The 16,218-nt window shown below is 38.2% G+C and overlaps 2 protein-coding genes across 4 annotated transcripts in view; one reads left to right on the forward strand and one right to left on the reverse strand.

Moving 5' to 3' along the window:
• Positions 1-16,218, reverse strand: part of polr2h (RNA polymerase II, I and III subunit H) — a 102,220-nt gene that overhangs the window by 29,657 nt on the left and 56,345 nt on the right. The window lies entirely within an intron of this gene.
• armc9 (armadillo repeat containing 9) overlaps positions 1-16,218 on the forward strand; it is a 43,860-nt gene that overhangs the window by 18,768 nt on the left and 8,874 nt on the right. For 2 of the 3 annotated variants that reach the window (XM_061976009.1, XM_061976010.1), the window contains 12 exons: positions 11-119; positions 221-313; positions 1,884-1,974; positions 2,677-2,800; positions 2,919-3,058; positions 3,231-3,307; positions 3,647-3,721; positions 3,955-4,045; positions 7,259-7,320; positions 7,712-7,810; positions 10,549-10,664; positions 14,500-14,639. In XM_061976009.1, coding sequence (XP_061831993.1) covers positions 11-119; positions 221-313; positions 1,884-1,974; positions 2,677-2,800; positions 2,919-3,058; positions 3,231-3,307; positions 3,647-3,721; positions 3,955-4,045; positions 7,259-7,320; positions 7,712-7,810; positions 10,549-10,664; positions 14,500-14,639 — 1,217 coding nt within the window. Of the gene's footprint in view, positions 1-10; positions 120-220; positions 314-1,883; positions 1,975-2,676; positions 2,801-2,918; positions 3,059-3,230; positions 3,308-3,646; positions 3,722-3,954; positions 4,046-7,258; positions 7,321-7,711; positions 7,811-10,548; positions 10,669-14,499; positions 14,640-16,218 lie in introns of those variants that run through there. The other variant, XM_061976011.1, reaches the window with a different exon arrangement.

Consider the following 16,218-nt stretch of genomic DNA (forward strand, 5'->3'; position numbering starts at 1 on the left):
TCCTTGTTAGAACTAAGGAAGTGCCAATGCTGCCCTCTTTGGATTATGTAAAGTTGAAAAAGGACCTGCATAAAGGAACAGACCGCCTCAGGTCTCTGCTACTTCAGGCGCTGCGCTGGGTTTGTAAATTGCCCTTCTACTCATTAAACTACTTCTGTTTTAACACACCTGCTGTTTCCTGACTGTGAACCATCCAATTTGACTTTTTCTTTCTTTTTAGAGACTCACTCGCTCACTTCCTGGTGAACAGAGAGATGCCGTACTTCAAGCATATATAAGCAACGACCTGTTGGAACGCAACAGCACAAAGCAGGTAGGGACCCTTTGTTAAATATGATAGTTTTGTAACTTTATGCGGAACTGCTGCACTCCTGTGAGTGTCTCATTTTAAAATGAGTTTTTGTGCTCATTAATCCAACACGATAATTATCAATGTACACATACCTTGAGAAATCCATCAAAATAAATGAATGGTGAATGTAAAGCCACAGAACTCCATAAGGGTTTGAACCAGACTTGGGTCTTGATTTACTAAGATCCAAATACCTCTATTAACGGGCGTGTTGTGTGTGATCTACTAACATTGCGTGTGCAATTGAAAAGTGGCACAGACCGCCTTATTCAAATCAAGATTTTGCGTGTACTATAGAGCTCCCAAAACGGTGATGAGTGTTGATAAATCACATTGTGCGCCCTGTATAATATATTTGCATTTTATCCTCCCAGTATTTTGGGTGTTTTGATGATCAGCATATATTTTGCATGTTATGAACACACTAACACAGAAACTCAAAATGGATTGCACACCTTATTCTACTCACTTAACTGACGCAATTCACTTTGCACACGTTTAATAGATCAGGTCTGCGTGTGCTCTCAAGTTTGCACGTGTTTTAGTACACAAACACAAACCTTTAATAAATCAGGCCCCTAGTTGTCATTGAACCTTGGACCCTACAGAGCTCAGACCCAAGTTGTAGATCTAGAGTAACGAGAATACTAACTAGAAACTTGTATCGCATGAAGTGTGTACACCTGAGTGGAAAACATTACTTTTCGTCTATTTGCACCACTACCTAATTAATCCAAGGCAGGCAAAAGATGAGGAATTAGCAGTTATGCACTAAAGCATGTTTCATTCCTACATTATGTATTTCAGAATTCTTTTTAGGTGAAGGCAAAGGAAATCACCCCAGCTGGAGAATAGTAGCATAGCTGAACAAGGATAGCATTTTTCTTACTTTTTTGGAAATTTGCCTAACATCCACAATCCATGAGAACACTTTTTTTTTTTAAATATATTCTAAATAGTAAAAAAATGCGATCAAAAGTCCGGTTGTTGGAATACGTCCTCATCCTTCTACTATCTGGGTGAGAGGCTTTATTCATACTATATAATAAACTTCCACAAGCAAGGAAGCAGCTTACAACTCAATATAGGCACCCGAGCTTGTGATTACGGGGCCACTATGAATAGTTTGTCTGAGTTAGCGCTTATAATAACAATATCACTAATACTTGGTTTTTATTCAAGTTACGAAATGTAAATAGAGTATTGGTGGCGATTTTTGGATGGTTGTTTATTGGGTTTTATGGGCGAAATAGAGGACCTACTTTTTGCTTTGTTGTAAGCCAACATTTATTTACGTTTATTTAGGGGTTAGAATGCATTAAAAAAAACATCCGTCATGTGTTTCATAATGATTGTGAACGATAGGCAAAATTCCCAAAAAAGTGCAGATCCGTTTTATTACCTTTCCAGCAACCAGTTTTAGGTTCCACTATGTTTAAATATGTTTTGCCAATCCTGAAAGTGTGTTTTATATAAAGATTTGTATCTCAAAGAATCTGGTGAATCAACACAGCACTACTTGTCTTGACAGAAAACGGTGCTTCATTTACTGACTTCCAAGAATGAGATAGTGCGACAGTACATGGCTCGCCTAATCAATGCAATTTCCTCTATTGCAGATGGTAAGTGGTCAACAGTCACAGTAAAAATGTTCCAATAAATCTGTTGTTTTAGTAGTGCTAATTCTTTCTTTTTCAATAATAGAATTTAACAATGCGATACAAAAAACAGTTTGTTGAGATACCCCTGTGCTTGAGTAAAACCAGGAACTTTCTCCCTCTTAAACCGACATGGAATGGAACCCTAATAAATTAAAAAAAAGTAACGACAAAGCATTGAGATCCATCGATCAGCTGTTGCTCTCTGTCCCTTTTGCTCGCACTGAGCTGGGGAAAAAAGCTTTTGTCTATGCAGCTCCTTGTGCTTGGAACATGCTACAAAGAGACTGGAAGCTGACTGAATATGTATCCTTAAATGCTTTTAAAGCTAAACTGAGAGCATTTGAAGGAGCCTCAGTTATCTGTAACTGTTTTACTTGATGTCCATCCTGTCATTTTAATGTGTAATGTGAATGTGATTTCATGTGTTACTTTGCTGCCTCTTGGCCAGGACTCCCTTGAAAAAGAGGTTCTTAATCTCAATGGGATTTTTACCTGGTTAAATAAATAATTAAATAAAGCTTAAAGTTTTCTAAGAATTAGTTCATTACCCTACATAAAATAATCAAATTTGGAAATTACACTAGGCCTATATGTTCGATAAAATGTTTGTTCTTTAACATTGACTATTTCGAAATTCAACCTGTGTTGTGTTTATGCTTCCAGGACGGGTTTACCTCTCCCAAATCCCATATATTCCTAAAATTTTGATAAAAACACTCTCAACAGAGGAAAAGGACTCCTTGACCAGAGAGAATGTACTAGTATCTCTACAGAAACTCAGCCTGAGGTAACAGAGAATTTAGAAACAACGTGCTGAAAAAAGTGTCTCGTTAAGCCATTGTGTAATGGCTGACACAAATATTTCTAATATCCAATCAACCCTTATCGTCACATCTCTAATGTAGGAAGAACCAGCAGCTGGCCATGATCGAAAATAATCTGATTGGCTGGCTAGTGGATGAACTCGATGACACAGACTCTCTGAGCGATGACACCCTGGAGTATTCTGCAGCTCTTCTTATGAACTTGTGCCTGCGATCGAAAGGTATAAGCAAGGGATTATAGATAAGGAACACGTCACATTCTAGTTGAGTAGAATTTATTCATGTATTGCCCTTTATATTAGTTTATATTTGTGCTGCTTCTTCACGAGAGTCTACCAAAGCCAGGTGCAGCATCCAATATTAATGTGAGGTCATGTGTTTGTCTTCATACAGGAATAAAGAAGTGTGCAGAAAATGCGCAGCACGTGCTCAAGGTCCTCACTGACCTCCTTGGGCATGACAACGATGAGGTGACACATACGTTAATTTTTCAGAAATGACTATGATAGCCCACAGAAATATAATATGTACAGTATGTCACTCACTGGCGAATGTATAACATCACAGTCAAATGGATTACATAAAAGTGTACTTTTTTATACTGCAATAATGTTGAGTGTTTATTGATTCAGTATAGAGATTTAGACATTTGCCGTTAAAATGATGTTGTAGATTGAGTTTGTGATATTTTGGATACTGTATTTAACCACACGTGAGGCAAATTATGAGAACATCAAAGCGGTACTTGATATATATATTTTACCATTGCAAGACTAATTTGTTTTTTGCGCGGGTATTTGTTTGTGCAGATTCACAAATACGTGAATGGAGCCCTGTACAACATCTTGTCCAATCCGTCTGTGAGACAAGAAGCAAAAGAGATGGTGAGATAGTTGAGATGTTTTCACCTGCTTGCAGATTGCTCACTTTTCCTTTCCTTTTTAAATGTTTACATTTTTGTAGTTGTATTGCTTTAGAGATTAAAATATGTTGGAAAATGATACATGTACTCTTCTAAGGTTTTTGAAATGTGCAAAAAAGAAGGTGGTATTTTGAATCCTTTGGCTTGGTTCAGATTCATCTTCCACTAGAATTTTTGTTTCGCTCTCTTGTGCAGAGTGTGGAGGAGATACTTTGCTGCTACAGGAAAGAGGACAACCCAGCTCTTCACAGGCAAATTGGCTTTGTCATTAAACAGCTCAACTCAGGTCAGTGCATGTACATTTACACTATTTCACTTGCTCACGACAATGCAGGTATCCTAGTTTTCCAATATCCTCAAGTATCTGGTATTGTAAAGGTAAATATTACAATATTACATGAATAATTTGTATAGGTGTTTCAATCAGTGTATTATACTCCCAATTTGGATGCCAATACCTACATCCATTAACTGAAATTCATAAATGTATTTATGGTGAGTGTTATTGACACTAACAATATCAATCAATATGTGGACTAGTTCCTTATTCCCTTTCAATACATACACTTGTTTGAACAAAACAAAGTAAATAGTACACCATAACTAAACAAAAGAGAAAACTACCATCTACTGTGTCTATAGATATTTTCATTCATCTACACTGCAAAAAGTCAGTGTTCAAAAACAAGAAAAAAAATACAAAAATTAGGGATATTTTATTTGAACAAAGCAAAATTATCTGCCAATAGAACAAGAAAAGTTGGCTTGTCAAGACTTTCCAAAACAAGTAAAATTAGCTAACCTCAATGAACCCAAAAATACCTTAAAATAAGTATATTCTCACTAATAACAAGTGCACTTTTCTTGGTTGAAAAAAAAGAGACCTTTTTGCTCAATATGTTGAAAAATATTCTTAAATTAAGTAAATGCTAGTGCCATTATCTTGACATAATGATATGCGCTCGTCATCATGATTTATTTTTTTCATGCTTGAAGAAATTATTACTTTAAAAAAGTAGTTTTATACTTGTGAGTGTTAATGACACAGCTTTGCATCAGATGATATTCTAGTTGCAAGCATGTTTTACTCAATATAGGCCATCAAATCTCAGCAACAAGCTGTAATATCTTACTGAGATAATTTAGGACCAAAACCCTTAAAACAAGTAAAACACTCTAACATAAAATCTGCTTATTGAGAAAAAATATCTTATCATACAGAAAATAAGCAAATATCACCCTTATTTGAGATATTTAATCTTAGTTAGATTTCAGTTTTTGCAGTGTAGGTCGGGAATCGGCAACCCGCGGCTCGAGAGCCACCGCTTTAGCACCACCATAGTGGCTCCCTGGAGCTTTTAAAAAATGTATGAAAATGGAAAAAGATGAGGGAAAATATATATTTTTGTTTTAATGTGGTTTGTGTGGGAGGACAAACATGACACAAACGTTCCTAATTGTTAGAAAGCCCACTGTTTAATATGTTTGAATTGCAGTAAGTCATCAGCCGAGTGGGTGGAGCTACTAGTAGAAGGCCCTTGTTGGGTTAGCGATGCTACTGCGTTAAATATTTCTTGTCTGATTCTGCTTATTTTTACTTGATGTGTAACATGTTTAAGCCTTGTCCTCCAGTGAAATGTTAGTTTTAAGAAATGCAGCATATTTGCCGCTGTGGATGATTATTAACTTTGGGGAGTGACTCCACACTGTGTATGGACATACACAGTTAGCTGTGAGCTGATCTGTCAGCCGGGGACCAGAAATAAATAAAGTATCAGCCAGTGGAATTGGCCAAGCACATACTTTTTGACGGCACTCTGCCAATACTGATCGGTGACCATTCGTCGATCAGATTGGTGATATATTACTCATAGATGGGAATATGAGGGAAGTTGGAATTTGTGGTCTGTTTTTAAACCATAATATAATATAGGCTGACCATATTCTGAAATCCCAAAAAGAGGACACATATATGCGTGCCAAGGCGGGCAGGAAAATTTGCCAATGATACTCGAACTTGCTTTATAAATAATATATTTATTTACATATAGCATTTTTTTCTCCTCTGTTGACAGCAGTGTTGGCGCGAGGAATTTTCAAAATGGGGTCCCACAGTAAATTTTTGGGGTCCCACTTTTTTGTAAGCGTATTGAAAAAAAATTATAAAAGTATGCATTATCCTGTTATATCTCACATTCTATATTGTGTTTTGGAAAAAGGTTGTCATAAACGTTACTTAATTCATAAAAAAAATAATAATACAAAAAGAAAACAAATTTGTATACATATGTAAATGTATTCAGTTGTAAACATTCATTCACTTTCTTCTTTCCTTCATGGATCTGAACTTTACCACTGCTGGTAGTTTTTTCTATGTTTTTATTTAATAAGTTGTAGGTGTATTTATTTCAGTATAAAAGTATAAAAAGTGTTTTGCTTCGGTCATGAAATGATGATAATGGTGTGCCAGGGCATACATATATTTTATATTTAACACTTAAAAATCTGGAGTCTACATCAACTTTAGATCTATCCCTCGTTTCAAAATGTTTTAGTTTTTTTTAAGTTGTTTTTTTGTTTGTTTGTTTTCCGCGCTTCTTTGTCAAACAAAACTATGTTTTTAATGGCAAACACACAAAATATGCAAAATCTTCCACCAAAAATATTTTTTAAAGTGGAATATTTGATGTGAAGTAATCAGAACCTTGGATAGGTCAATAATTCATAATAAGGGGTGTTACCCACATATGCGGTCCTCTCCAAGGTTTCTCATAGTCATTCACATCGACGTCCCACTGGGGTGAGTTTTTCCTTGCCCTTATGTGGGCTTTGTACCGAGGATGTCGTTGTGGCTTGTGCAGCCCTTTGAGACACTTGTGATTTAGGGCTATATAAATAAACATTGATTGATTGATAATAACATTGATTTTGATTCAATATTATGTTTTGAGCAATGACAGTTTGAAAGAAAAAAAACCAGCTTTGTTTTATTAGTCAACATTGCAACTTTTTCTAAATTACATTTCACCTTTAAGCTTTTTTATTTCACTTTTGTTATGTTTTTGTTTATTTTAATAGTATTTTTAGAATGTGCTGTGGGCCTTTAAAACATTAGCTGTGGGCCGCAAATGGCCTCCGGGGCACACTTTTGACACCCCTGCTATAGATAATAAAAAAATAAATCTGATAAATCTATCAATAAAAATCAGAGCTTGGCGACGCATGCGCGTTTATTATAACTCTCTTGCTCTTTCTGTCTCTGCCCCTCCCTCACGAATGTTTCTGCGTGCGCACACCTTCACAATTTGTTTTGTTTTTAACCCTTTCTTAAACCTGAACATACATTGAAATTACACGCAACCCTAACTCAAAATGCCGGACATTTGAGGCATTTAGGAAACTACGCCCGGACAGCCCCGCAAAAGAGGACATGTCCGGGGAAAAGAGGACGTATGGTCAGTCTAATATATTAACATTTATAAACCATGTGTTCTTTCAGCGGAAGGGCAAGAGTCGGATGATGACGAGGATGAGGATGAAAATGATGAGGATGAAAATGATGTAAGTTAATAATTTCATGATACCCACCTATTTACATATTCTACCTTCATTTATCTGTTCTCTACAGTGTGATGTATCAATATGAATGTGTATTTTAATATGAATGTGTATTTTAAGACATTTACATCATTATTTGTTGTTTCTCCATCTGTACCCCTATGCATTTGTACTGGTTATAATAAGGAATCCATCTGGGTAATGACAAACACTTGTCTTCACTAGTTTGTAGTTAATGTACACACATTGCATAACAGACACACAACACAGAATGCCTCACACAGCTTATATATTTTATATTTGAATGTATATTTTCTCTACATTCTGACTGAAAACAGTGAAGGCACACACCAATTAATGTCTTTTGTGTGTGTTGTTTATTGTGTTGTGACAGGAAGATGTAATGGGGTCAGACATAGATAAAGAGGAGGTCCTGCATCCTCAGCCCAGAGAGCTGTCTGGGGAAAGTTTGCTCAACACTGAATACCTGGGTGTAAGAACACACACAAACAAACATTTAACACAACCTCCACATCCAAATACTTACACACCCAAGTGCATTGTCACTAATTGCTCTGCATTTTGCAAAACAGTGGTCCCTGACCACCAGTCAGGGGACCAGTATCGGTCCTTGAAGTATTTGCTACTGGGCCGCACAGAAACATTAAATCAATTTTAAATGACTTCATTTTCTCAGACATAATGTTTGCCTGTCCCACTAGACACACCGATAAGCTTGTTCATAGATGTATAATAAAACTCCTGATCGGAAGGTGACATTTTTTATATTCGTTATATCTTTGTTATATGGAACAAAGCATGTTCATGAACATAAAATGTAAATGTGACAGATTGTAGCCAAAGGCTGATTTCCATCTGTAGTCCCCGGCAGGTTAATGGTATATACAACAAGGTCCATAAAAAGTTAAGTTAGACGGCACCAACATCAGACATAAACAGTACGATACATAAACTCTGAGGAAAATAAAATGAGACCCATATAAAACAGTAGGTAGCTGCATGACCTCAGCTCAGGACAGTTCAAGAATAAAGTCACCATAGTAGTTAAAATTCTTAAGGCAGATGGAGAAGTGCTAAAGTGCAAGTGTGCTGAATTGTTGCATATAAAAAGTGTGCTGAAGGAAGAAAATACACCTCTCCCATGGCCTAGTAAGTGAAATTGCTGTTATTATCCAACTTAGACTTATTGCAGAAGTAGTTAGGAATGGAAAAGTGAACCAAAAAAATGCATACGTAAATGTATGTTTGAAATATTGTACAAAATATATTAACACATTATTTTTAGAATATAAATCTATAGTAATTAATTTCAAATAATGGCAAGTATATCTAGTTGCATTATATCTATGCTCTTGAGCTTGACGATAACGTATCACTGATGACCAGTGTTGGGTTAGTTACTGAAAACCAGTAACTAGTTACAGTTACTAGTTACTTTATTTCAAAAGTAACTCAGTTACTAACTCAGTTACTTACACCAAAAAGTAATGCGTTACTGTGAAAAGTAACTATTTAGTTACTTCTTTTTTCCCGCTTTTTTTTAAGGCTCCCATTAATGCCCTTTTAGCCTTCATTTCAGTACTGTTATTGCACTGGAGAATAATACAATGTGTTGATCAACTTGACATGCATTTGCATCACTGAACTCAGAAAGCAATGTGGTCTACATACAACACACAAAGACAAAGATATGTTACAAAGGGCCAATTTATTTCAGGCCAGAACAAATTGACAAAACTATTTTAAATAGCTGCAACATAATGGCACTTTAACTTTAACTGTAAGTAGATAGGATGTTTGATCCAAGACACAACTTACATTTAACTAAAATGTTATTTTCTTTGTGCTCGACAAAAGAAAAGTATTGAGAATGTCTCCATGTTAAAAAACTCGACTTCTGGTCAGTGAGTGAGTGGGCGAGAGAGGTGAGCGAGCGGCGACAGTGAGTGCGTGCAGGTGCTCTAGCTTGGTGGATGGCTGCGTCCAATAAAGTCACAAAGTTGCAACAAACCGCCGGTCTTGTCATTCACCCTCAGCTGTAAAGACCCACTGCCGGGTAAAGTGAAGGTTGTTAGCGCCGAAGACGTACATAGGCCCTGGAGGAACGTCTCCCCTGCGCTCCTCAACTGCGGTATGGAGTCGCCCCCACCCACACAAAGCACGCCTTTTCTTTTCCACCGCTGCAATAAAACACACTCAGATCTTCTGTTTCTAGCCGATACTACATGAAAAGTAACGTAAAATAACGCAGTAACGCATCATGTAGTAACGGTAACTGAGTTACTGAATATACAAAATAACGCGTTAGATTACTAGTTACCGCCGAAACTAGCGGCGTTACAGTAACGCGTTACTTTGTAACGCGTTAGTCCCAACACTGCTGATGACACATCGGATATGTCAGCCAAAAATTGAGCCCGCAAGCTGGGGAAAATGGGTCAAAAACCAAAAGCTTTTGGAGAGCTTTTTTGCAATGGGTAAAAAGCTATGGCTCCACTGATTCAGAGTTATGGTGAGTTGTATTTTTTGCGCACTTATTTTTGCTGTATTTATCTGCTGCACGTGGAAGGCCGTCCTGCTGTAAAGTAAACAATAATTTAGTTTTTTATGTAAATGTAGCAGGAAACTGCATAGAAAAAATAGATAAACACATTTTGTTTGTCTGCAGGGCTTTTTAAAAAAGTGAAATTATTATCATTATGTTGACTTAAAAATGCCCTATGGTCAAATGGATATTTCCAGTTCTTAACTGTGTTGCCTGTGTAATTTTTGAATTGCTTTAATTATTAAACATCCATAAATCAAATCATAAATCAGGGGTTATCGGCCGTGCTGTGGGGGCGCTTTGTGTCAGTGTCCTAGTGGCCATGGTCTGATGACCTTCTAGTGCAGATGGCTCCTGTGATAGTGTTTACTCACATGTCTCAGCCTCACGTGGAAGCACAGTCTCTCTGTATCGAGTTGCATATGTGTGTGTGTGTGTTTTTGTTTGGTATTTGTGTCCGTGCGTGCGTGCGTATGTGATAATGGGGGATCTGGGTCATTGGAGTATTGTTTTTAAGTTTGCTGTGCATTTCTCTTATGTATGAAAAGAGCTTTATAAAAAACAGTTTGATTGATTAAATAAAAAGAGGAACATATAGAAGACTTTTCTTGTGAAAAAACTACAATGTTTTTATGCTAATAGTCATTTGTGTGTTGGTTGTGCAGATTATGACTAACGTACCCAAACTGAAGAGGAAATCAACTACACAGCCTCAACCAAGCGTTGACGAGCCCCTACAGCGACCGGTGACCCCAGGCTCACATCGTAATACAAATGCAATGTGAGTGATTTGTACAAAATGTGTGGACAAAATGTTGTTATGCCCTACTATTGTGCTTGTTTGTTCAACTGGCTGCTAACTGGTCCAGTGTTCAAGATAATATGTTTCAATGTTGGTGTCTAATGTCTGTAGCTTGAATCCTATGGGGCTGATCACATGACATCAACACAAAAGGAACCCCAAATAACTCATTGTTAAATCTTAGTGTTGGACAATGAAGCGCACCTTCAACAATCAAGACCAAAGAGGTCATTATGACAATGATTGTGTTGCCTAGATGCTTGGAACAAAATTACTTACTAAGAGCCTGGTTCTCAGAGCATTCAATCGATCGCAACTGCACTGTTTGTCTTGGAAGACATTTCTTATCCGAGTAGGCTTCATCCGTTCATGCTCATCGACTTAGATTGGTCAAATCTAGCCGCAATAACTAATGGCGGGATGCTTGAAACTCATATTTTTGCCTTCAACTTAAAGCACAGCAATTAGCCGAGAGACAGCTCTTATCTCAAAACACTCTTAATTGAGCTACTACAGTATATTTATAAAACTGACCTAAAATTTTAGAGATCCTCTGACAAGGTAAGTAATCTGGACCACTTGCAAAAGGAGGATCGTCAGGATGTCAATTTGTGTGGTTGATTTAATGGCGCCCAGCGAGTCTGGCAATGTGGCAACGTGACTCCTCAACCTTTGCTTGTAAAGTAATGCGTCCTAAGAAATCACAATCCTCTATGCATATCCTGCCACTCAGGGCTGTTAAACACACCTTGCAAATATTGATATGGCGATGGATAAATAAATCCAGAAAGGTCATCGTTGTCTTGACACCTCAGGTTGGTTTTTAATGTTTTGCTCCACTGGAGTGATGGTTCTAGCCACAATCAATCAATCAATCAATCAATCAATAAATGTTTACTTATATAGCCTTAAATCATAAGTGTCTCAAAGGGCTGCACAAGCCACAACGACATCCTCGGCTCAGATCCCACATCAGGGCAGCCTTTAAAGTTAAGTTGCAAGAGACCAACAAAAGCATAACCAAAAATCCAGGAATTCAATTGAATTAAATTTAACCGCCATAAGTGAACATCACCTGGATGACGGAGATTCTATGCAGCCGTATAGTTGCATAACATTCAATTATACTGTAGATGGTATCAGTGATGCTGTCAAATGAATGTGTCTGGAGAGGAAAACTGAAATCTATCTTTTAGGACATTGGATAGCTCCACCAGGTTACAGTCAGATAAGGACATTAGACAAGTCTGGACCCTCACTGTTGGACCAGTGCCAAGTGCCATGGAAAGCCCTATTCATTATCAGTGGTATGCATTGTTATGATGTGAGAAAACAATGCATTTGTTATGCAGCTGCTCTTGAAACTGAGACAGTCCAATCCACAAGAAAAAGTCCCGACAACATCCCTAAACCCCTACAATTAACAAAGTTAAACTATTACACACTAAAGTCCGTAGCTAGTGTGTGTGTGCGTGCGTGCCTGATCTGTGTGGCCCTGCTGAACGCTGTCTTAAAAGCCTCAGTAATCAAGTCTGGTATGAAGACACGGGGGCTTTAGATTGAAACAAACTAAATGAGTGCTATCGCGTGTCAGGGCCAAAGGTCAGATACAAGGTGTGCATTGTGCCAGCTTGTCGCATAGGAGCAGGATGAATTATCCCAAAAACTGAGTGAAAGTGGCTGCAAATAAAGCTGATGTGGTACCAAATGACATAACCTATTCAAAGGATGACTCACAAACTAACTACGGTACCTGTTTTAAAATATGTATAATTTATTTATTAACCATGATTTTTCTAAAAATAATTAAAAAGTCACTCGGGTTGGTAACTAATTCAGACTAGGACCATCCATCTCTTGGAGAAGTGGGCATACAATAGCAAAATGTGACGTGAATTATATTTATATAGCGCATTTTCTCTAGTGACTGAAAGCGCTAGAGACTCCCCCGGGTTGGGGAGGAGATCCTGCCCCAAGTGGAGGAGTTCAAGTACCTCGGAGTCTTGTTCACGAGTGAGGGAAGAGTGGATCGTGAGATCGACAGGCGGATCGGTGCGGCGTCTTCAGTAATGCGGACGCTGTATCGATCCGTTGTGGTGAAGAAGGAGCTGAGCCGGAAGGCAAAGCTCTCAATTTACCGGTCGATCTACGTTCCCATCCTCACCTATGGTCATGAGCTTTGGGTTATGACCGAAAGGACAAGATCACGGGTACAAGCGGCCGAAATGAGTTTCCTCCGCCGGGTGGCGGGGCTCTCCCTTAGAGATAGGGTGAGAAGCTCTGCCATCCGGGAGGAGCTCAAAGTAAAGCCGCTGCTCCTCCACATCGAGAGGAGCCAGATGAGGTGGTTCGGGCATCTGGTCAGGATGCCACCCGAACGCCTCCCTAGGGAGATGTTTAGGGCACGTCCGACCGGTAGGAGGCCGCGGGGAAGACCCAGGACACGTTGGGAAGACTATGTCTCCCGGCTGGCCTGAGAACGCCTCGGGGTCCCACAGGAAGAGCTGGACGAAGTGGCTGGGGAGAGGGAAGTCTGGGCTTCCCTGCTTAGGCTGCTGCCCCCGCGACCCGACCTCGGATAAGCGGAAGAAGATGGATGGATGGATGGACTCAAAGCGCTTTACATAGTGAAACCCAATATCTAAGTGACATTTAAACCAGTGTGGAGGGTACTGGGAACAGGTGGGTAAATTGTCCTGCCCAAAGACACAACGGCAGTGACTAGGATGGCGGAAGCGGGGATCGAACCTGGAACCCTCAAGTTGCTGGCACGGCCACTCTACCAACCGAGCCATACCGGCCCAAAATGTGGAGGGGCGCCATCTTGCATGACAATCAAAGCTTTAACATTGGCCAAGCACTGATAATCGTAGGAGAGAAAATACAATTGACAATAAAATATTGCAAAATAGGGAGAATCACATCATATATAAATAGAGTGCAGTGTATAGACCAGACCTGGCCAAATTAAGACCCGGGGGCCGCATGCGGCCCGTTGAGCTTTTAAATCTGGCCCACCGGACATTCCCAAATATTTTTTTTAGATCTTTAAGATGGAAAGTGTAGCTAGCTGCCATTATGATGTGCAGTGTTGTTTTCAAATTACTGTAAGTCTTGAACTATACAAAGTATTTCAATGGTTGGAATCTGCGCTTTTGTATCATATACTAGTTACTATGGTAATCTAATTAGTTACTATGGTTATCTAATTAGTTACTATGGTAATCTAAATCACAGCAGCTCAGACGAGGAACCAAGCCGTGTGGGTGGGGAGTGTTTCCACAGAATGTTTCCAGAGTGGCCAGTCTGAAATGCAGGTGTCAGGGACAGCGGAAGTAGATTTTTACTGCAAAGTTTTTAAAGCTTAGTGATACATCAGATATATCAGATTTTAGGTGGGGTTTTTTCATATTTCGCTGTGTTTGTTGCATTTTTGTTGCGTTTCGCTTGATTGTAAAATATGTCGATCGAGAGCGTGAGTGACGTTTATATGTTGTCAATATTCAGTGTTTTATCGGTCATAGTTAATATTGTAAATCCCACATTCTTTATTTTCATGTACATTCTGGATGTCTCATTTAGTAAAATAACGTAAAATTCCTTTCCGTTTTTTTAAGGCGGTCATAACGTTTTTAGCATTCAATCAGCCATTATTGTGAGGTTTTGTATTAGTGTTCCTAAAAATCAGATATACCAGCCCACAGACACATTTTGTTCTCTAAATTTGACCCCCGAGTCAAAATAATTGCCCAGGCCTGATATAGACAAAGCCTGGACATACTGTAATTGTTGATGTTCTCTTTACTTTTACCAGGGGAGATTCGATCTCTGCGTTTCAAAGTAAACCTATCCTCGCCCGGACTCCTGAACCAGAACCCATTCAATCCCAGTCCGAACCCCGGCTGTGCACTGCAAGCTCTTCAAGCACGTGTTTTATGGGAGGTCAGAATGAAGGTGGGTCTAATATTACGAAAGGGTGAGAAAACACAAACACAAAACACTACAAGTACAGGTCTTTGAATCCTTGAAGTGTTGTAATGGTATGGAGTGTTCCCTCGATTATCATGGCGGTTACATTAAGTACTGTACACAAAACGTGTTGCTCTACCGTGCCTGTTAGATATTTTAACGAGAAGCAAGGAATAACTTATCATCTGATTGAGCCCTATGCCAACCTAAAGTCACCGCAATTGTCCTCCAGAATACCAAGAACCCTTTTTCCCAGCTATTGTTGGGAAAACAACTTGAAATAGTAAAATATCAAAAGATCATCAAACCACTAAACGACCCATTACCTAATCAATATTTCAGATGTAGTGATGAAATTCATTACCCTACCATTGACTGGCGACCAGTTAAAGGTGTACACCACCTTTTGCTCAAAAGTTACCCATAACCCTGTAGTTTTCAAATGTAATTCAAATGTTTACATAATATGCATTATTTTATTTATAAAAACATATGTATTTAAGATTAATATCATAGTTTTATTTGAATGATAATTGTATTATTCAATTTAGTAAATTAATGTCATCTTGCATCATTAATTTCAATATCCAGTGTCATTTCATGTACTTTTGTTCTGAACCTTTTAGCGTTTCTTTTAATGGGGATATTTTATACATTTTGAAGGAGGTGCTGGTTTATAATCCAAATGTGGGATTGTGGGATCAAAAAACCGTATAATACATGGGTGTCAAAACCTTTTCCACCAACAGGGTCACATACTGAAAAATTAAAGCATGTTGGAGGCCACTTTGATACATTTTTTTACATTGAAACTAATTAAATGTACATCAGTATATGATAAGCTACCGGTATTCGGAAAAAAAGCATTGTTATCTTAGCTTCTGTGTTATAGGTGATAACACAAATAATTCTTTTAATTTTCAGAACATGTCGAGGGCCAATAAAAAATTTGCTGCGGGCTGAAAATGGCCCCACTTTGGACAACCCTGGTTTAAGGCAATTTATTTAAATCCTAAATCTCTCCAGATTGTCTGACCAGGAAGATTGTAGACATCACTTACACTCATGCAAGACTTGGCTGATGTTTACAAAGAGCAAGTTGTTTATGAAAAACATGTTTAGGTGAAGAAGTATTTTATGATCTCAAGGAATACAAATAAATTAACAATACAAAGCATGTGCAATCATACAAACAATTAAAGATGACACTGAGATTCAAATACATATTGAGAATGATCGACCTATAAACTTAAAAAATTGTGCAATACAAAAAGTATGTCAAATCACATCAAATACTGAAATAGCAATAATCCTTGGCTGTAACCAACTCAAAGGAAATTGCAGATTACAGTTGGTCAGTGAATGAATCGCTAGTGCAACTTGTGCATCGGCAAGGCACAAGCGGTAGGAAATGGATGGATGGATGGAGAAGCAATTGAGATGAATTTAACAACAAATTAAAACAGATTACTAAGAACATTAAGAGCGAGGCAGTGCATTTTACTTTAGTAATCGACTCGGTACAGAAAGAGGCAAACGTACAATCTCATAGACACATAAATAT

This window comes from Nerophis lumbriciformis, linkage group LG14 (genome assembly GCF_033978685.3).
Source record: "Nerophis lumbriciformis linkage group LG14, RoL_Nlum_v2.1, whole genome shotgun sequence".
Taxonomy (NCBI): Eukaryota; Metazoa; Chordata; class Actinopteri; order Syngnathiformes; family Syngnathidae; genus Nerophis; species Nerophis lumbriciformis.